This window comes from Xyrauchen texanus, chromosome 12 (assembly GCF_025860055.1).
Source record: "Xyrauchen texanus isolate HMW12.3.18 chromosome 12, RBS_HiC_50CHRs, whole genome shotgun sequence".
Classification (NCBI taxonomy): Eukaryota; Metazoa; Chordata; class Actinopteri; order Cypriniformes; family Catostomidae; genus Xyrauchen; species Xyrauchen texanus.
Genome location: NC_068287.1, coordinates 23,491,634 through 23,512,179, shown reverse-complemented (window position 1 = coordinate 23,512,179; position 20,546 = coordinate 23,491,634). Strand labels below are relative to the sequence as shown.

The 20,546-nt window shown below is 39.6% G+C and overlaps 1 protein-coding gene across 1 annotated transcript in view; it reads right to left on the bottom strand.

The window, feature by feature from the left end:
- caskin1 (CASK interacting protein 1) overlaps positions 1–20,546 on the bottom strand; it is a 158,053-nt gene that overhangs the window by 26,428 nt on the left and 111,079 nt on the right. The window contains exons 3-6 of the mRNA XM_052140113.1: positions 11,285–11,382; positions 9,820–9,965; positions 7,686–7,781; positions 7,428–7,558 (exon numbers count right to left, since the gene is read on the bottom strand). Of these exons, the coding sequence (XP_051996073.1) occupies positions 7,428–7,558; positions 7,686–7,781; positions 9,820–9,965; positions 11,285–11,382 (471 nt within the window). The remainder of the gene's footprint in view (positions 1–7,427; positions 7,559–7,685; positions 7,782–9,819; positions 9,966–11,284; positions 11,383–20,546) is intronic.

Sequence of the window (20,546 nt, the reverse complement as noted above, 5' to 3'; positions counted from 1 at the left end):
GGAAGACTGGGGAGAAGGAAATGCCAAAATGCCTGAAGTCCAGTGTCAAGTACCCACAGTCAGTGATGGTCTGGGGTGCCATGTCAGCTGCTGGTGTTGGTCCACTGTGTTTTATCAAGGGCAGGGTCAATGCAGCTAGCTATCAGGAGATTTTGGAGCACTTCATGCTTCCATCTGCTGAAAAGCTTTATGGAGATGAAGATTTCATTTTTCAGCACGACCTGGCACCTGCTAACAGTGCCAAAACCACTGGTAAATGGTTTACTGACCATGGTATTACTGTGCTCAATTGGCCTGCCAACTCTCCTGACCTGAACCCCATAGAGAATCTGTGGGATATTGTGAAGAGAAAGTTGAGAGACGCAAGACCCAACACTCTGGATGAGCTTAAGGCCGCTATCGAAGCATCCTGGGCCTCCATAACACCTCAGCAGTGCCACAGGCTGATTGCCTCCATGCCACGCCGCATTGAAGCAGTCATTTCTGCAAAAGGATTCCCGACCAAGTATTGAGTGCATAACTGAACATAATTATTTGAAGGTTGACTTTTTTTTTTTTTTTTTTTTGGTATTAAAAACACTTCTTTATTGGTCGGATGAAATATGCTAATTTTTTGAGATAGGAATTTTGGGTTTTCATGAGCTGTATGCCAAAATCATCAGTATTAAAACAATAAAAGACCTGAAATATTTCAGTTGGTGTGCAATGAATCTAAAATATATCAAAGTTTAATTTTTATCATTACACTATGGAAAATAATGACCTTTATCACAATATGCTAATTTTTTGAGAAGGACCTGTATGGTTCTTATAGTAATGTGTGACTGAGGAGCAGCCGAAGCTGGTTTGTTGGTCTTAGCTGGTCTCTCAGCCTGGTATTTTTTTGCTGGTTTTAGATAGATTTTGGGCACTTGTCAGCTGATCAGGTTGGGTGACTAGCTGAAGACCAGCTTGGCCAGATTGTGAGACAAGCTAGAGTAGCTTAAAACCAACTAAGACCAGAAAACCATCTTAGAGTGTTGTAAGCCATTTTTTTTTAATGCAGGAAATAATTAAAGGATTAATTAATGACAAGTGTCTTTTTATATATATAGTTTGTTGAGATTAGTCTTCCTAAATCCATGTCATCAGGATGAGCCAACAGACACATGCTGACAGCTGTATTGACAGTATTGATCTTTATTGGTTACCGCATTGATAGTCTTGCTGGCTTGAGTTTGAGCCCATCATGCACCGTTTATAATCATGAACAGAGATAGTTTACATTCAAATCTAAATGCATTTTTAAACAACCACTGGGTCATAAAAGAGTAAAAGGCTAGTTCAGGTAAAACTCATAAATGATATATGTATTTGTACTAGATTAAAGCCCAAAATATACTCCGGTTTTGACGCGAATGCTTAGCGTCAGCGTACAGTAGAAAGCGAGCCTGCCAAAGTATACTACATTTGACTGCGAGCATACACAGGCAGTTGGCGCATGTGTCCTCTGACTGCTATGAGATACTGGACTATTTTTCGTCAGGAGTTTAGACACATTAAAAATGTCTTTATATTCCTTCAGACTGGAGTTATACGAATGCAGGCGTCTCCTGACCTTCTCACGCACGCGCTCTTGAGTTGCACTTCCATTGTTGATGTTTCCATATTTGTCTCCTGTTTCCCTGTGATTAAATCTATCTGTGAGTGTTACCAACTTGTGGACCAACTAATTAGTGTAAATAATTTCAGGCGCATGTGCATTCTGCGCGTTCCAAGACGCGCGGTTAGTGCTCGACCAATCTGCTGATGATGAATATTGCGTTATGCATCCTGTATCCAATCAGTGTTCATGTATGACCGAAGTATACTTCAGGCTGTACACAATGGGGCATGAATGCAACATCATTCAAACACCATAGTTTTCATTTACCGATGCCATTGTAGAAATTCACTATTTCACCCATGAATAATTTGATCCATGACTGAAAAATTCAAATAACAGGGCAGTTACTGAGATGAAGCGAGTAGTATTTGGCTGGTCATGTGATTCTAACATGGCAACTCCCATCTCCATGTAGACTAAAACAGCTTTTATAAGGTTACTGATATGACTGGAGTCTTTATTTTAATGTGAGTGGTCATAATTGTAAAACATGTGTTTCAAAAGTACTATTAATTAAAAATGGCTTTATAAACGAATAAACTTTATTAGGAACTAAAACTTCATTTAATTGATTCCGCTTTTCATCTTAATGACCTACACCAGATTATACATTGGCTAGTTCTGCTCCTCTAATCTGAACAGACAAGTGCTGTTCAAAGAGTGCTGGGCCCAGCTGCAACAAACCCCTTAGTTATAATTGTAAGGAAGGGTATCACAAAAGGGTTTATCAACTTAAGAGCACTGAAATATTTCACTGTTTGTATTACTCCGCTTGTGTTGCTTGGCAACACACATCATTCAATCCTTCTTTGGCTTTGTTTGAAACCATTGTAGTTGGTGTAGCAAAAAAAACAAAATAATATCTATTTTGTCTAAACAAGTTGTTCTATATTAACTTTGTATAAAAGCAATGTAACATTGGCATTCCTGCTATAATGAACATCAGCACGGCTGTGATTACCTGCAGTTTTGTGCCCATGGTTGAATCACAGCCATGCTGATATTCAGTGCAAACAGCACTCTTGCTTGTATGTTATCGCCTAAATATCTATTACTAACAAATACTTTCAGCATGTTATAATGTTTGTTAGGATCCATTTTTCCAGCAAATGTAATTACAGGAAATGCAGTATTAGGATGGCAGATCAGCAGGACGGGGTTGAACTCTTCTAATCTCCTTCTCATTTTGCTCTGATCAGGGAGGGGGTCTGGCTGTCACATTGATTGATGGCAGTTGTATCAGGGAGTAGATGGGGCCTGACACACTCAGAGGAAATCAGCCGGAGACGTGCACACACACTCATCTGTGCTTGCAAGCCTGTTCCTAGTGGCGAGAAGGAAAGATGACCTTCACCATGAACACGTGCAGCTGTCTGCACATAGATACTGCAGGTGATGCTGAGCAGACCACTAGTCCAGTTACTGAATCCCTGGAGCCTATGTGTTTTTATAGGACAGTGGTTCTAAACTTGTTTTGCTTTTGGACCCAGATTTTACACTGTTCATCAAGCTGCAACCCGACACAGTAACACAATTTGCACTTTGAGCTTTGGCGTTAACAACAAAACATAAACAGTGTTTTCTCTATCCTTTCAAAAGTTTTTTGCTATTCTTACTATGCAAAATTAAATAGTGAGTTGCATTTTATCATTTGCATTCAGTACTGTTTATTCCCTTCTGTCTGTGACCCATTTTTGCCCTATGATGCACCAGTTAGGAACCATTCATAAGGAAATGCATGGCTGAGCTGAGGTCTGGAGCAATTAATTTTTAGCCCTGTTTCAATATGTATCTTATGTGATTCAATGTATATACTGGCATGGGGAGCCCTGGGCATCTGTATGATGATGATGTGGGAAGTCACGTGATAATTGACTTAGAGACCTCTTTCTAATTAACAGAATTCTGGGCTCCCGGCAAACTCTGATAGTGTTTAGATTTCATAATACACACATTCATAGATCAATGACTCATCCGAAATGAGTGTGGAATTTAATAGTAAGATAAAACATACAAATAGGCTATGTGAAAATTAGCAATAGAAAAAGCAGTAGCTAAAATTAAAACCAGGTGCAACCATGTTTGACCAAACAATGGGGAACATTTGGAAAACCATAATTTCTGCCATTTTATTTAGTGCCATTAGTGGTACTGTAAGTACATCACATTTAACACAAATAAATAATTAATTGAAATTGCTTTGTTGAATGTGATTTATGTATAATGTATTGTATGCTGGGTGACTAAATTTTTTCTTTCCTCACCACTGACAGGCAGTAAATCCAATGCTTCTGACCTGCATATGCTGCCTGTATCATCATCACATGCTCATTGGTTACACATTACTATCAGTGAGAGTGTGTCTGTTTGCAGAGTCTCATTTCATCAAGCACAAGGATCCTTCACACACACTGCACATCATCACACCAATGGCTCATTAAGGGTCTGTTTCAAAACCTTGTGACCTGCCTAGGCAGTAGTCTTCTGCATCCAGGGGCAGCTCACTCGGTTTTGGAACAGACCCATAAACAAATGTCATTATCATGATGAGGGGGTTTTCCCGCACCCTTTAAACTTTCATTTTAGAACTCCAGTCAATCTTGCAATGTTACAACTCTTTTTGAATATCTTTATGAATTGGAATAAAAATGCATTCTTAGTTGTTAAATCAAAGACCACAGATTCAGTTAAACTTCAATATGTACAAACGTGAATGAGATTTGAGGGCTTTGGCGCAGGGCAAGATTTTCACTGAATAACATCATACATTTCAGACTGTTCCTCACACAAAGCTATGGTTTGGCTTCAGAAGACTTACAGTACAATTTGCATGGGTTACTTTTATGGTGTTGAACATATAAATATAAATATATGAACATGATAAATCACAAACTGTTAGCAACCTTTTTAGTGCTGCTCTCTACAAAATTATAAATAATTCAAGTGTCTTCTAATCGAATTTAACTCAAACTTTCCTGTTCCATTCGAGAGCTGCTATATTTGTAACTCTCAGTCGATGCACACAAGCTCAATGGCCACAGGGAGAGAGTGGATTGTTTCTCACACTTTGTTGCTGTGCAGTGTAACAGTGGCTCGTCATCAGGTTTGATTTATTACAGAAAAATTTTGAAATAGTGTGAAAGAGCCACAGAAACACACAGACAACAGGTTTACTGATGTGTTACGAGGGAATCCAACATGTGATGTTCTGTCGTCCATAATATATGAGGTGCAAATCACACCAGCTGCCTTATCTTATTACAAATATGCATTGCAAGAGTTTTTTTTGCATGTCTTGGGTTTCAACCCCATTCCTTCAGCATATAAAATTTACATTTTAATTTACACATTTATTGATATGGCCTTATCTTGTATAGGAAAACTTAGAATGAAAAGCTTTTGTACTGGAGTGGTGGATTTGTGGTCAGTGCTAATACTCTGACATGAACACCTGTGTTCAATTCCGGCCCAGGTCATGTTCCCATCCCATTTCCCTTTTTCTTTCTCTGATCTTGATTTCCTTTCACTATCTTTTATCTTTTTAATATTAATATCCTTAAAACAAGACAAATTTACTTTATAAAAATGTCATACAACATTAAGATATGTTTTCAGACAATACATTTTGAATTAAATTTATTTTTCTAACTCCACTAGCAAAACGTTACAAGCATAAATCTAACAACATTTTTTAAGAATTACTCTGAAAAGAAGGAGAATATATTCTCTGAAAATAAGTATTATTATATTATACAATTCTTCTCCTCACATTGGGGCTAAAGGCCCCCAGGGTAAATGGGACTTTTGATTTTATACCGCAAAGACGCCAACACCCTGCGGGCAGAGATCGTGACCCTTTTACTCAAAGACGCAATAGAGCCTGTCCCTCCAGCCAAGATGAAGAAGGGTTTATATAGCCCTTACTTCATCGTACCCAAGAAAGGCAGTGGCTTACGACCGATCTTGGACTTGGAGTTTGGAAAAGAGCAAGCTCACCCCAGTTCAGAGCATCTCTTTTCTCGGCATGGAGTTAGACTCAGTCTCAATGACAGCATGCCTCACAAACGAACGCGCTCAGTCGGTGCTGAAATGATTCACCTTATTCAAGCTAGGCACAGCTGTCCCTCTAAAACATATGGCATCCTCCGCGGTGGTCGCGCCACTGGGGTTGGTGCATATGAGACCACTTCAGCACTGGCTACAGACTCGAGTCCCGAGATGGGAATGGTGCCGCGGCACGTACCGTGTGCTCCTGGACGGGGCCCCGGCTGGGTTGGCACATCAATTGCCTAAAGTTGCTGGCTGTAATCCTTGCCCTGCGGAGATTTCTCCCGATAATATGGGGCAAGCACGTCTTGATCCGATCAGACAGCACCGCTACGACAGCGTACATAAGTCGCCAAGGCGGTGTGCTCTCTTGTTATATTCACAACTCGCCCGACATCTCCTCCTTTGGAGCCAGCAGCGACTCAGGTCATTGCATGCCACTCACATCCTGGGCAACCTCAACACAGCAGCGGACGTGCTGTCGCAACAAGGTACACTCAGCTAAGAGTGGAGGCTCCACACCCAGGCAGTCCAGCTGATTTGGGAGCGGTTCGGCTAAGCACAGATAGACCTCTTATTGCCCGTTCTGGTACTCTCTAGTGGAGGCTCCCCTCGGGACAGACGCGCTGGCAAACAGCTGGCCCCGGGGGCTGTGCAAATATGCATTTCCCCCAGTGAGCCTACTTGCATGGGTGCTGTGCAAGGTCAGGGAGGACGAGGAACAAGTCACTCTGGTAGCCCCCTACTGGCCCACATGGACTTGGTTCTCGTATCTCACGCTCCTCGCGACAGCCCCACCCAGGCGAATTCCCCTGAGGAAGGACCTTCTTTCTCAGGGCCGGGGCACCCTCTGGCATCTGTGCCCAGACCTCTGGAACCTCACGTCTGGCTCCTGGACGGGATGCAGAAGATCTAAGTGGCCTACCACCTGCTGTCGTAGACACGATCAACCAAGCAAGGGCTCCCTCTACCAGGCAACTTTATGCCCTAAAGTGGCGCTTGTTCGCAAATTGGTGTTCTTCCCGATCTGAAGACACACATAGATGCACAGTCAGGTCATTGCTCTCGTTTCTGCAAGAGAGGTTGGAGGGGAGGCTGTCTTAATACTGATTAAGAAAATTATTGCTTGCTGTCTACTGAGTCTATCAATAAAATATTTAAAGGGGTCATGTCACAAGGAATCAAATAATCCTTGATATTTTGAAATATAAGAGGTCATTGTGCTATAAAAACACTGCTTTCAGAACTAAAAAATATCCTCTCAGCCCAAAAAGAGCATTTATTGTTTCCACCCTGCAAAAAGTACTCATTTTGAAATCGCCCCCCAAGTGACGTAGAAGATAGTCCCCACATCCACAACAAACGTAATCGTTGTGGCTGGTGAGTTGAAAGAGAAAGGTCATGTAATACTACAGTATTACAAACATTCTAAGTGAACCTTAAAAAAGAAAGAAAAAATATGAATGACATGACCTCTTTAATAAGAAAATACTTCTCAAGAAAATACTTCTCATCCCAAAAGGTCATTAATAGCTTGAAAAGGTGGTCTGATTTACATTCAGTGTCTGGTAAACAACAGTGCAACATCGACCCGGCAATGGCAACCTGAGATTTAACCTAAGATTTAAAAAAGCACACTGAAAGTGTGACTTCCATATTTAGAAAGGCATTTGAGCACTGTAGACTGTCTTTCCATCTGATTCACTCTCTCGTTCTCTGGACTCAGAGCGCTCACCTGATGATGTCGATGTGTCCATTCTTGGCAGCAAGGTGCAGTGGGCTGGTGCCGTTGGGATCAGTCGAGTCTCCGGGCTTGGGCTCCAACAGAGCTGCACACATGTTACTGCTCAGTAGCAGCTGGACCACCTGCAGGGCAAACAAATGATCATACACACAAAACATGCACACTTAAGCCAATTAGAGACAGGAAGAAGACATGCCTGTGGAAGTAATTTTACAGAGACACAAAAAAGCCCAACAGCATGTGACTCACCCCAACACGGCCGAATTCACAGGCCAAGTCCAATGGCATCTTCCCGGCATTGTCCACTATACAGGGGTTTGACTGGTGCTGGAGAAGCATCTCAGACTGAGGAAAGATAACCAGCTGTTAGTTTCTCTCTTGATAACTGAGCTTAAATATGAGTTTGGATATGACAACTGAACTGAGTTACTGCTAGGCATGTCATAAAATATTGATATATCAATTATAGATTGGCACGTTATTTTATCTATACAAGTTTGAGGCATTGATATATTAACATTAGCTGACATTTAGATTAGAAGTCTAATCTGCATTCTTTCCAATACACTCAGTTGGGCTTCTGTTGAATGTCTAATAGCATTGGGAGACCACAAGAGGGTGATATAACATTTATTGAAAGAGGTCACAAGGCACAGGTATCACAACATAGGACAGGTATTTTAGAGCTCCTTGCACAGGGAGCCTACACACTAAAGTTACAAATGTTTTTGTACTTCCAGAATGAACAAAGTGACGTTGATGAGTTTGCAGGTTAGTGTATGAAACTGCTATCAAACTGTCAAACCACAAAAAGACAAACTTGAAACTGAAAATACATTGTGTAGGCTATATGAAATATGCATATACACAATATTTCATCCAGTAATGACTGGAGTTAATAATCTTTGCCTTTTGTTCAAGGAAGAAAAATGATTGAAAAGAAAGACTATTGTGCAATGGGTAGCCCTATTTACATCTGAAAAAATCCCTTCATATATCGATAATCATCTGTAAAATATTTTGATTATCGATGCGTTAAAAGGGCATCAATCCCTAGCCTAGTTACTGCTGATGCTGCAGGTGGCATTTCTGAGGGCAAGATCTTCAAAAGTACTAAGTAGTACAATACAAGAAGACTAAAATGTAATATGACAGCAAAAGTATAATCATATCATTAATTTAACTTTAAATAAAATCTAGTGCAATACCTGCTCTTTTAAAGGCACCCAACAGTTGTAAGCAGTTACAGATCGAGACATTAACTGATCTGATACATCATTAGAGTTTAAACACATATGCTATCTGAGATTACTGTCAATCCACAGAAATGACAACAGCTTTGTGTTTTTAATTTTTTATAATTAGCCATTTGCTAATTTAAAAAGGCTAGATGCTGGTATGTTCAAAGTTTTCACCTCCTTGACCTCTCCTCTTCAAACTGAAATCGTGATCTCTCAATAAGTTCACACATACTTTTAGGATATAATGTAGCTCAACTCAAACCACACATACAACCATCACAAACTTATTTCTTGTGGCCTTTGAAACATAAAATGTGTCAAGCTGAAATGTTTTTGTCTATATATTATTTTTATAAATTGAATAACTAAATGACCCTTCCATAAGCCCTACTTTTTTTTGAGTAACAATAATGATGTGTGTTATATGATTAAGCTCAATCTGGGTTAGAAAAAAAGCAATTATATGGAGATGGTTTATCTGTGTGTTTTGCTAAGTCAGGGCACTCACTCCCTCATTTAGAATAAGACAGATGTATCAGAGCAAGGGTAAGAACACATTTATGTATGTACGCACCAGTTGTGAATCCAGTGAAAATATTGTGAGAGAATGTTTGTGTGAGAACAGTTCACTATTTTTTGTTCATAAGACCCATTATGTCTACCCTTCTCTCATCATGCTGTGCCTCTGCTTACATGTACAGCAGTACTAAAGTGTTTGACGATGATGGACATATAGTGACACATGTTCCATACTGTCAAGACAGTTGGTAAACAGTCCTATCCCTCAGCACAAAAGTCTCATACATAAATAAGGCAGTATTCACTGCTCATGTTTAAACATGTGAGCAAAGTCTTTAAGATATAAAGAATAAAGGCCACAGTATCTCCTCAAACTGCCTCTTCTCTAAGTGTTAGAGTGGGAGGAACAGTGAAGCTGAGGACAAGGTGAAGTATCTGCCTCCTGCATTCAAATCAAATGCATGTGTGTGGGATGCTCTAGCTTCAAAGCATGTGCTCGTAAGTTTGTCAGTATCCATACATTCTGATCTGTTATCATACATCAGTGCTAATATGGAGTCAGTGAAGAACAGAGAGAGTCATTGAAGAACAGTGAGCATGGTGTTATGTCAGTGTGTACTCACAACGTCATAGTGTCCGTGCTGAGCAGCCAGATGCAGTGGGATCTGACCCTCGTCAGACTGACCGTTTACTGAAGAGCCCGACTTCAGCAGCGATTTCATAGGCTCAGACTTGCCCTGCCATGCTGCATAATGCAGAGGTCGCATCCCTGGAAAATGAGGAGAGACCTTTTATATCCTGTAAATGCAACATATTCCTAAAATTTATTATTTTCATACTGTGAAGATGGGGCATCTTTAGCAATGTTGCTTAAATGATGTAGTATGTTTGATTTGAGAATGCCAATGATCTGAACTTATATCGCTGTATGAGTAATTTAATAGCACGGTAATGATATTTAACATAATTGTGGCAGGGCGGAGGTCAGGGCCTGGTCGTGATCGCACACACCCGGTCCCGTATTAGGCTAATCAAGCCTCCCGAGAGGGATCCTCTGCAGTCAACCTATATCCCTCTCGGGAGGCTTGATTAGCCTAATACGGGACCGGGTGCGTACGATCACGACCCAACCCTGCCCTCCGCCCTGCCACAATATATAATTATTTTTACTGGAAATTAACCCCAAAATATTATATGTAAGATGTATATTTTACATAACCATGCAGTAATATCTATTATTAGATATTTAATACATCGACAATCCAGTTTTTTAATTCTTCAAAAAAATTAAAGGACTTTTTTTGGAACTTGATTGGAACAAACCAAAAGATAAGTTCAAAAACAGCTGTTTCACATCATATCACACTTGCGTAAAAAACTCAAGACTTGAAACAGTAAAACATTATAAATGTGATTGGATGAGCCACAGCCATTGTAAAATTAAGCAATATCACATGAGCAAGGAGAGCAAATTTGCAATTGTAAAATAGCTGATGTATGTACATTTGCATTAGTTGATTTTTATATTAATGTGCTGAGTTACTGTACAGCATTGCTTGACAACCAAAGGTTTTGAAAAAAAGAGAGTTTAACTGCACAACTACTAAATATAGGCTCATTTATTGGAATAAATAACTTAAAACAACTTACCATGTCTACACCGGACATGCACAGTGTTGTGCAGTGTGTCAGCTGAAGCTGTTCACATTGAACATGCCATTCTGCAGACTATTGTTTTCTGCTTGCTGTCAGATTTTGTCAGCTATATACGATAAATGTATAAACGATAGCAGAATCTCTACCAGCTGACTAATATCAAACATTGCATGATATTTACATTGAAGCATTTGGTAGACGCCAAATATCAAAAGCAACTTACAGGGTATACATTTATTAAAAAGGAACATACAAGGTATGCATTTTATCGGTGTGTGTGTTCCCTGGGGATCAAACCCATGATCTTCTCTAACAGTTGAGCTACAGGAACTCTATATACAGTATATAAGATATATACTGTAATACCGCCCAGTCCTAGCAGATTTGATAGATTTCATAGAACTTTGTTTCAAATCTGGTCTCACTCCTTACCTTTATGGTCTCTGATGTCCACTATGGCCTGAGAATCCAACAGCAAGGATATAAGCTCTATATTCCCATTGAGAGCTGCATGGTGCAGTGGTGAAAAACTGTGAAAAACAAATACACACAATCAGTATCAGTGCTTAGATTGACATAAACAGGACAGAGATTTAAATAATTATGATTCATAAAGCTGCCTCTGAGTGGCATCCCATCTGGCTATATTGCATTGTCATCCAGATGATAAGAGAGATCTGTTCTGTGCTTCTGTCTAGCAGCAGTTATTAGGCTATAGACTCTCTTACAATCTCTGTTCCAATACCTTTGGTCAGCTCGGTCAGTCAGTGAATCCCAACCAGAGGTATATGTGCTTCCCCTTACAATTTGCATAAATGACAAGTGTTGTGGGTTATAGTGCATACATGTTGAGATTCTATGGTATTTAAAGTCCACATTACAAAGGCTGCGAATGACTTTACATTTGTTAAATGTCCTGTCTGGATTTCTTTTACAAATAAATTTGCTCTTAGTTCTTTTAATAGAAAGTTTCTCCAAGATTGTTGTCAGAACTGTGGCACTTGCTTGTGTTGCAAAAAAAAAAAAAACATGGCTTTGGATGAAAGCATCTCACAAATGTAAATGTAAATGTAAAATATAAGAACTGTCAAAACCTGTAAAAAACAAATGAGCTCAAACAAAAAAAGTGTGATCATTGTAATAATACATTTAATGATACTGCTAAATGACATTCAGTATAATATAATTAAAAATGAACACAGGTTTGTTGTTGATGAAGTGGTACTTAAGCCTTACTAATAGGCCTGTGCGGGTACATAAAAAAAAATGAAATGAGATTTCAAAACTTTTATTGAGATAAACATTAAAAAAGCTTTCTCTCTGATAAGGGTGAGGGCAATAAGGCCAATGCCATTTCTCAGGACTGGCTTTAGGAAATTGAACTGTCAGCATTGATTGATAGCTGTACGAGAACCTGTGTGGATATGCACGCCCAGAGTGTTTTATGTAGTTCTTATAATCAGAAAAGAACCTTTCACTTTCTGATGTCAACTATGTGGTGTGGTTCAGAGCCATATCAGGTCATATCAGTCCAGAGAAATGCCAAAGTTTTTTAATTTCTGCTAGCAGTGATCATCATTTCTAACTTACAAAATGGGTTAGGAGAAATCAAATCAAATCAAATCAAATCACTTTATTGTCACACTACCATGTACACAAGTGCAACAGTAGGTGAAATTCTTGTGTGCAGTTCCGAGCAACATAGCAGTCATGACAGTGAAGAGACATATACCAATTACAATAAACAACATACTTACACAAAACAATTTACATATCAAATGTACACATACTTACACAAAACAATTTACAAATCAGATGTACACATACTTACACAACACAATAATTATATACAATGCAGAATATAGAACAGAATATACAATACAATACAATAAGTGGGAGTATATGAAATATATATGTGTATATATATATATAGCAGTTGTATTGAGGAGAATATGTTGACAGTCCAGTGTGAGATTATAGCTGAATAAAGTGCAGTGCTAATTATTGATCCTGATAGATCAAGAGTTCAACAGTCTGATTGCTTGGGGAAAAAGCTATCATGTAGTCGGCTGGTGCGGGTCCTGATGCTGCGATACCGCCTGCCTGATGGTAGCAGTGAGAACAGCCCATGACTTGGGTGACTGGAGTCTCTGATGATCCTCCGAGCTTTTTCACACACCGCCTGGTGTATATGTCCTGGAGGGAGGGAAGCTCACCTCCGATGATGTTCCTGGCAGTTCGCACCACCCTTTGCAGGGCTTTGCAGTTGTGCTGCGGTGCTATTGCCGTACCAGGCGGTGATGCAGCCAGTCAGGATGCTCTCTACAGTGCTGGTGTAGAACCGTGTGAGGATGTGGTGGTTCATTCCAAACTTCCTCAGCTGTCTCAGGAAGAAGAGGCGCTGGTGAGCCTTCTTCACAACGGCCTCAGTGTGGACGGACCATGTGAGTTCCTCAGTAATGTGGACACCGAGGAACTTGAAGCTGCTGACTCTCTCCACCGGTGCTCCATTGATGGTGATGGGGCTGTGTTCTCCGTCTTTCTTCCTGAAGTCCACAACAAGCTCCTTGGTTTTACTGACGTTGAGGGAGAGGTTGTGCTCCTGACACCAGCGTGTCAGAGTGTGCACCTCCTCTCTGTAGGCTGTTTCATCATTGTCAGTGATCAGACCTACCACCGTCGTATCATCAGCAAACTTGATGATGGCATTGGAGCTATGTGTTGCCACACAGTCATGTGTGTACAGGGAATACAGGAGTGGGCTGAGAACACAGCCCTGCGGGGCTCGAGTGTTGAGGGTCAGTGATGAGGAGGTGTTGCTGCCCATTCTAACCACCTGACGTCTGCCTGACAGGAAATCCAGGATCCAGCTGCACAGCGAGCTGTTTAAGCCCAGAGCCCGGAGTTTCTCATCAAGCTTGGAGGGCACTATGGTGTTGAATGCTGAGCTGTAGTCTACAAACAGCATTCTCACATATGTGTTCCTTTTTCCAGATGGGAGAGAGCAGTGTGTATTGTAGATGCAATGGCATCATCAGTGGAGCGGTTGTTGCGGTAGGCAAACTGCAATGGGTCCAAAGAGGGGGGCAGAACAGAGCAGATGTGATCTCTGATTAACCTCTCGAAGCATTTGCTGATGATGGGGGTCAGAGCAACAGGACGCCAGTCATTTAAGCATGTGATTATAGCTTGCTTCGGTACAGGCACAATGGTTGATGTTTTGAAGCATGTGGGGACTACAGACAGGGAGAGGGACAGATTGAAAATGTCCGTAAAAACACCAGCCAGCCAGACTTCCGGCAAGATGGCGAGCTAGGCGCACATGTTTTGCTGAGCTCTGGCAGAACTATTTCAATTTATACTTTTTTTATTGCTACCTTCTCATAAACCAGTCTCAGAAACTTAATGACCAATTAAACACGTTACTATTGCATTCATTTGTTTTTGATGAGCTTTAAATTGAAAGATTAAACGTTGACGGGAACATGGCCCATTCAGCAAACAAAGCCCAAAGTGTACCCATGGAAATGGATCATAATTACGGACGAGAGAACCCAAAGGAAAGACGACGGGATGCTTCTCACATTACTCCAACCAAAACTCCTCAAAAAAAGGTAAAACCAGATGAGTGTGAAATCTCCAATGCAGCTTTGCTGCAGGCGATTAACTCCTTAAAGGTAAGATTCGACTCTCAAGATAGAACGCTGGAAGACATCGCAGACAAAATTAGACAAAACAGCATCATGATTGTGAACATTTCCAAATCAGTAGAGTTTAATGCAGCGGAGATTAAGGAATACAAGCAAAAATATGCCGTCTTGGAAAAGAAAACCGCAGTTCTTGAGAAGTCTAATGAGGATTTAAGGTTGAAAACGTCCGAGCTTGAGCGTTATAAGCGGAGATGGAATCTTCGGATTAAAGGGATGAAAGAGCATGTTGACGAGGATACACGGAAGGAGGTGACCGAACTCTTGGGTACCATAGCTCCACATCTGGCACAGAAGTTGGAAGATGTTGTTGACTCAGTTCACCGGATTGGAAAAAAGGAGAGTGGAAGACACCGTCAAATGATTGTTCAGTTCACTATGCGTAAATACAGAGACGAATTCTGGAAGACTACAAAGAACTCGCAGCTGTGCACTGAACGTGGAATCAGGTTCGCGGAGGATCTGTCAGCCGAGGACCGGAGCGCTCGTGCAGCTCTTTGGCCGCTCATCCAGGAAGCCAGAAGCGCCGGAAAGAAGGCGTACTATCGCGGTCCTTTGGGATACATTGACGGCCGTTTAATCTCAACTACAAATCAAAGTGTGGGCTGATTACTGCCGTGAAACAATGAAGAGGCTGTAAGCTATAAGAACTGAATATAAAACTTATCTGCCAGAGCATCAGTTCATATTATTTTGTTTAATTTTGTGTTAAATCCTAATAACCAGAGTTATTCTATTCCCAATAGGGTTTGTTAATGGTGTTTTGTTAATATTGGTTTTTTTTTTTTTTTCTATGTTTAAACTTAATAGCTGCATTTCTTTTCTTTCACTAAATGTTAGGGGTCTAAGAGACAGTACAAAAAGAAAAGCTACATTTCTGTTCTGTAAAGAAAGAAAAGCTCAATGTGTTCTTTTGCAGGAAACTCATTCATGTGGCAGTGATCGTACTTTTTGGTCTAGTCAGTGGGGTGAACCAATTTTATTTGCTCATGGCACAACTTCGCTCAGGAGGTGTTTCTTTTCTCTTTAACAATTTTCCTGGGAAACTTGTCGAGTCAAGATCTAGCTTGGATGGACACTGGTTATTTTGCATTCAAAAATTGAAAATTGTTACATTATCTTAGGAAATGTGTATGGTTATAACAATTTATCCCAAAACAAATCTTTAATTTCAGAAATGTCACTGATATTAGAGGAAATGAAAACAAAGTATGCTACTGATTTTATTATATTGGGTGGTGACTTTAATATGGTGAATGATGAGTGGTTAGATAGGTCGCCAACTAAATATAATGTAAATCATTACAATTTATTATTACAAAACTTTTGTAATAATCAAGGTTTAATAGATCCCTGGCGTGAGTCAAACCCCTATCTAAGACAGTTTTCTTGGTTTAAACCTGATGCTTCTTGCAAGTCCCGAATTGATTTTTGGTTAATTTCTCATAGTTTTTTGCCTTATCAAACTATATCTAGTATATCGGCAGCTCCCTAACAGATCACTGTTCAATTGAATTGATGATATATCATAAAAATAAACCTTTCCGTAACAAGGGTTATTGGAAGTTTAACTCTAACCTTCTCAGAAATGAAGATTATATGAAATTGGTTAAAGATACTGTTTTAAATATTTTGAATGATAATAGCTTGGTTTCCTGGACAAGTAAATGGGAATTCTTTAAATACAAAGTTCGACAGTTATCTATCTCTTATAGTAAACAGCTAAACAAATCGTATACTTTAAAAGAGACCTCTGTTATTAAAGAGATAAATGAATATTCTAACAAATTAATTTTAACGGAGGATGATAGATCAAGGTTGTTATTTTTGCAATCACAGTTGGATGAAATCTATATGAGAAAAGCTAAGGGAGCATACATTAGATCAAGAGCTAATTGGATGGAAAAAGGGAGAAAAACTCTGCTTATTTCTGTAGGTTAGAAAAAAGCGGCAAGAAAGAAACTCTGTTAAAACATTAGTTATTAATGGGACAGAGTGTTCTAATTCACAACTGATAGCTAAAGAAATCGCCAACTTTTATCAGGATTTATATTCTTCATCCTCTTCAATATTAGACCCTAATTCCCTTTTGAAAAAATTGGAGAATTTGTTCCTCATGTAGATGATCAATTCAAAACGATATGTGATGCAGATTTAACAATTGAAGAGCTTGATTCTGCTGTTATGTGTCTGTCATTGGATAAATCACCTGGCCCAGATGGTATTACGTCTAATTTTTATCAGCCATTTTTGGGATTTATTAAGGGAATTTGTTTTTGCACTTTTTCAGGAAATTACTAAAGTCGTGGTTTTGCCTAATTCAATGAGACAAGGCCTAATCACACTTATTCCCAAACCAGGAAAAGACTCTAGATTGTTGGACAATTTACGACCTATAACTTTGCTAAACACTGACTATAAATTACTAACCCACATATATAATAATCGATTGAAACTTGGTTTATCCAAAATTATTGGGGAGACACAAACTGGATTCATTAGAGGCCGATCTATACATAACAACATTCGATTGGTTTTGGACTTGCTGGAATATAATCAAGAAATTGAGGATGATGGGGTTATATTATTTTTAGATTTTTATAAAGCCTTTGATATGTTAGAACATTCATTTATTTTTAAATGTTTGAAAATGTATGGGTTTGGTGAACATTTTTGTAATATTATTCAGTTATTTTACACAAATACCAATAGTTCAGTGGCCCTACCAACAGGTACTTCACCCAGATTTGATATCAAGAGAGGAGTTAAACAAGGTTGCCCGTCTCACCCTCGTTGTTTATTCTGGCTACAGAGATGTTGGCTCTCTTAATTAAAAACTCAAGTATTAAAAAATTAAATGTGTTTGGACAGGAAATTATACTTAGTCAATTGGCTGATGATACAACATTATTTTTAAAAGGTCTTGACCAGGTTCCTAAAGTAATTGAGATGGTTAGCTATTTTTCTAAATTCTCAGGTTTAAAACTTAATATTGCTAAATGTGAAATTATTACCATACGTGAATGCCCTCTTAAAATTGCATATAATATTCCGATTAAGTCGACTATCAAATATTTAGGCATAAACATTTCTAAGGATGAAGTCATGATGGAAAAGCAAAACGTCTGGAACAGATGGAATGAATGCAAAGGCAGGCTTGATGCATGGATGCAAAGGGATTTGTCTATCTTTGGAAGGATTTATTTAACTAAAATGGAAAGTCTCTCTAGGTGTATCTATCCTGCATCTTGCCTCTCTATTTCTAATATAGCTATTAAGGCCATTAATCAAATTAATTTCAATTATATATGGAGAAAACGTGTGCACTATATAAAGAGGGCACGACTTATACAAGATTATGAAAATGGTGGATTACAAGCCTTTGACTTCGATTGTATAAATGGTATGTTAAAGGTCAAATGGCTAAAAATTTTATAACAAATGAAAATAGTTTCTGGTTTTGCATTCCCAGAGGTATATTTAGAAAATTGGGTGGAATTGATTTTTTATTGAGATGTGATTATACTGTTTCCAGACTGCCAATCAAATTATCTTCCTTTCACCAACAGATTTTATTATATTGGAAGTTATTATATAACCACAATTTTTCTCCACATAAAATCCCAATATGGAACAATAGATTTATTGTTTCTAAATATAAGTCTCTATGTGTTCTTGAGTGGCTTGAGAAAGGTATTTGGTCAGTTCTTCATTTGATAGATGAAGATGGGAGATTGTTAACTTTTAAAGACTTTTGTGCTAAATATAATATACAATGTGAACGCATAAACATTTTGAGCGTGTCTTAAATGCGATTCCAAAAAGTTTTATAAATCTTGTACAAAACACTTCTGTCAACATACCTGATGGACCTTGTGAACTTCCATCCCTTCTTTTCAATGGTAATGACCTCAGAGCAATGCTTCCCAACAAACTTATCCACTCTTGTTTCAATTCTATAGTATATCCGACACTTCTGTATAATAACTGTGTTTTGCAATCTTATGATAAACAAACTATTAGAAAATTGCGAACACAGTATATTAGCTTTCCAGTGGCTCCTAAAGCTAAGGAAACTCATTTTAAAATATTCAATGGGGTGTACCCGTCAAGTGAATTTTTAAGACAACGATTTAATTTTGAAGTAAATGCCTGCACTTTTTGTCAAATTGACATAGAGACAACTGATCATCTTTTTTTTTCTTGTCTGTCTTCAAATACTTTTTGGGAAGATATGTCCTATTGGTTGGAATCAAGGATTCGATCACTGCCCACTTTTACTAGGGAACATGTTGTGTTTGGAATGATGTTGGAAGAGAAAAGAACTGATTTTCTTGTTAATGTAATGTTGATACTGGGCAAATTTTTTATTTATAAGTCAAAATGCATGAAGACGAAACCTTATTTTTCTATATTTAAAAGAGACTTAATTTGTAATTTCTTTCCAGCCCTGGAATGTGTAAAAAGTAAAAAGGCCCAGCAATTGGCTGGAATAATAAGAGACCTTGAGCTCTTAAAAGAGGAATAAAGAGACCCCTCTGTATTTGTATTTTTATTTTATATAAGTTTTTTAATTTAATTTTTTATTTTAACTGATATGTGCCTTGCCTAATACTTATTTATCTGTACTTACTAATGCCATTATAGATGTATATTCTGTTTTTTTTTTTGTTCTGTTCTTGTGTTCAATAAAAAAAAAAAAAAAAAAACACCAGCCAGTTGATTCGCGCACGCTCTGATGACGCGGCCCGGAATGCCGTCTGGACCCGCGGCTTTACGGATGTTCACCCGTCGGAATGATCGGGTTACATCCACAACAGAGACGGAGAGTGAATCAACCTCTGTAGCGTCAGCAGCGAGTGCTCTCTCCGCGAGGGCGGTGTTACTGTCCTCAAAACGAGCATAAAATGTATTAAGTTCGTCCGGGAGAGATGCAGCGGTGTTCATGGCGGAGACTTTATTCCGCTTGTAGTCCGTGATTGTGTTAATTCCCTGCCACATACTTCTGGAGTCAGTGGTGTTGAACTGACTTTCAAGTTTGTGCCTGTACTGGCGTTTAGCTGCACTGATAGTGTTACGGAGGGCATAACTGGCTTGTTTACGCTCCTCCGTGTTAGGAGAATTAAAAGCGGAGGTCCGCGCAGTGAGTGCCGCGCGAACATCGCCGTTAACCCATGGTTTCTGGTTGGGGTATATCCGTATAGTTTTGGTCGGAACAACGTCCTCTACGCACTTCCTGATGAAACACGTTACGCTGTCAGCGTAAACCTCGATGTCGTCATCAGAGGCGGACCGGAACATCTCCCAGTCCGCGTGATCAAAACAGTCTTGTAGCGCAGAGTCTGATTGGTCCGACCAGCACTGGATCGTTCTGAGGGTGGGTGCTTCCTGTTTCAGTTTCTGCCTGTAAGCGGGCAGAAGCAGAACGGAAGAATGGTCCGATTTGCCAAATGGGGGCGGGGAGGGATTTGTAGCCTTCCCGGAAGGGAGAGTAACAATGATCCAAAACCCGGTCCCCTCGTGTGTTGAACTTTATGTGTTGGTGGTATTTTGGGGCGATTGCTTTGAAGTTGGCTTTGTTAAAGTCCCCGGCAACAATGAACGCAGCCTCAGGGTGCGCGGTTTCCTGCTCACTTATACACCCATACAGTTCCCTGAGTGCCCGGTCTGTGTCGGCTTGCGGGGGGATGTACACAGCTGTGATGATAACCGCTGTGAATTCCCTCGGCAGCCAGAATGGTCGACACAGAAGCATGAGATATTCCAGATCAGGAGAGCAAAAAGACTTGATGAAATGTACGTTCCTCTGATCACACCATGATTTGTTGATCATAAAACATACACCACCACCTCTGCTTTTACCAGAGAGGTCTTTAGCTCTGTCCGCTCGGTGCACGGAAAAGCCCGTGATTTCGATGGCCGAGTCTGGAATCTCCGTAGACAGCCAGGTTTCTGTAAGGCACATAACGCAGCAGTCCCTCGTCTCT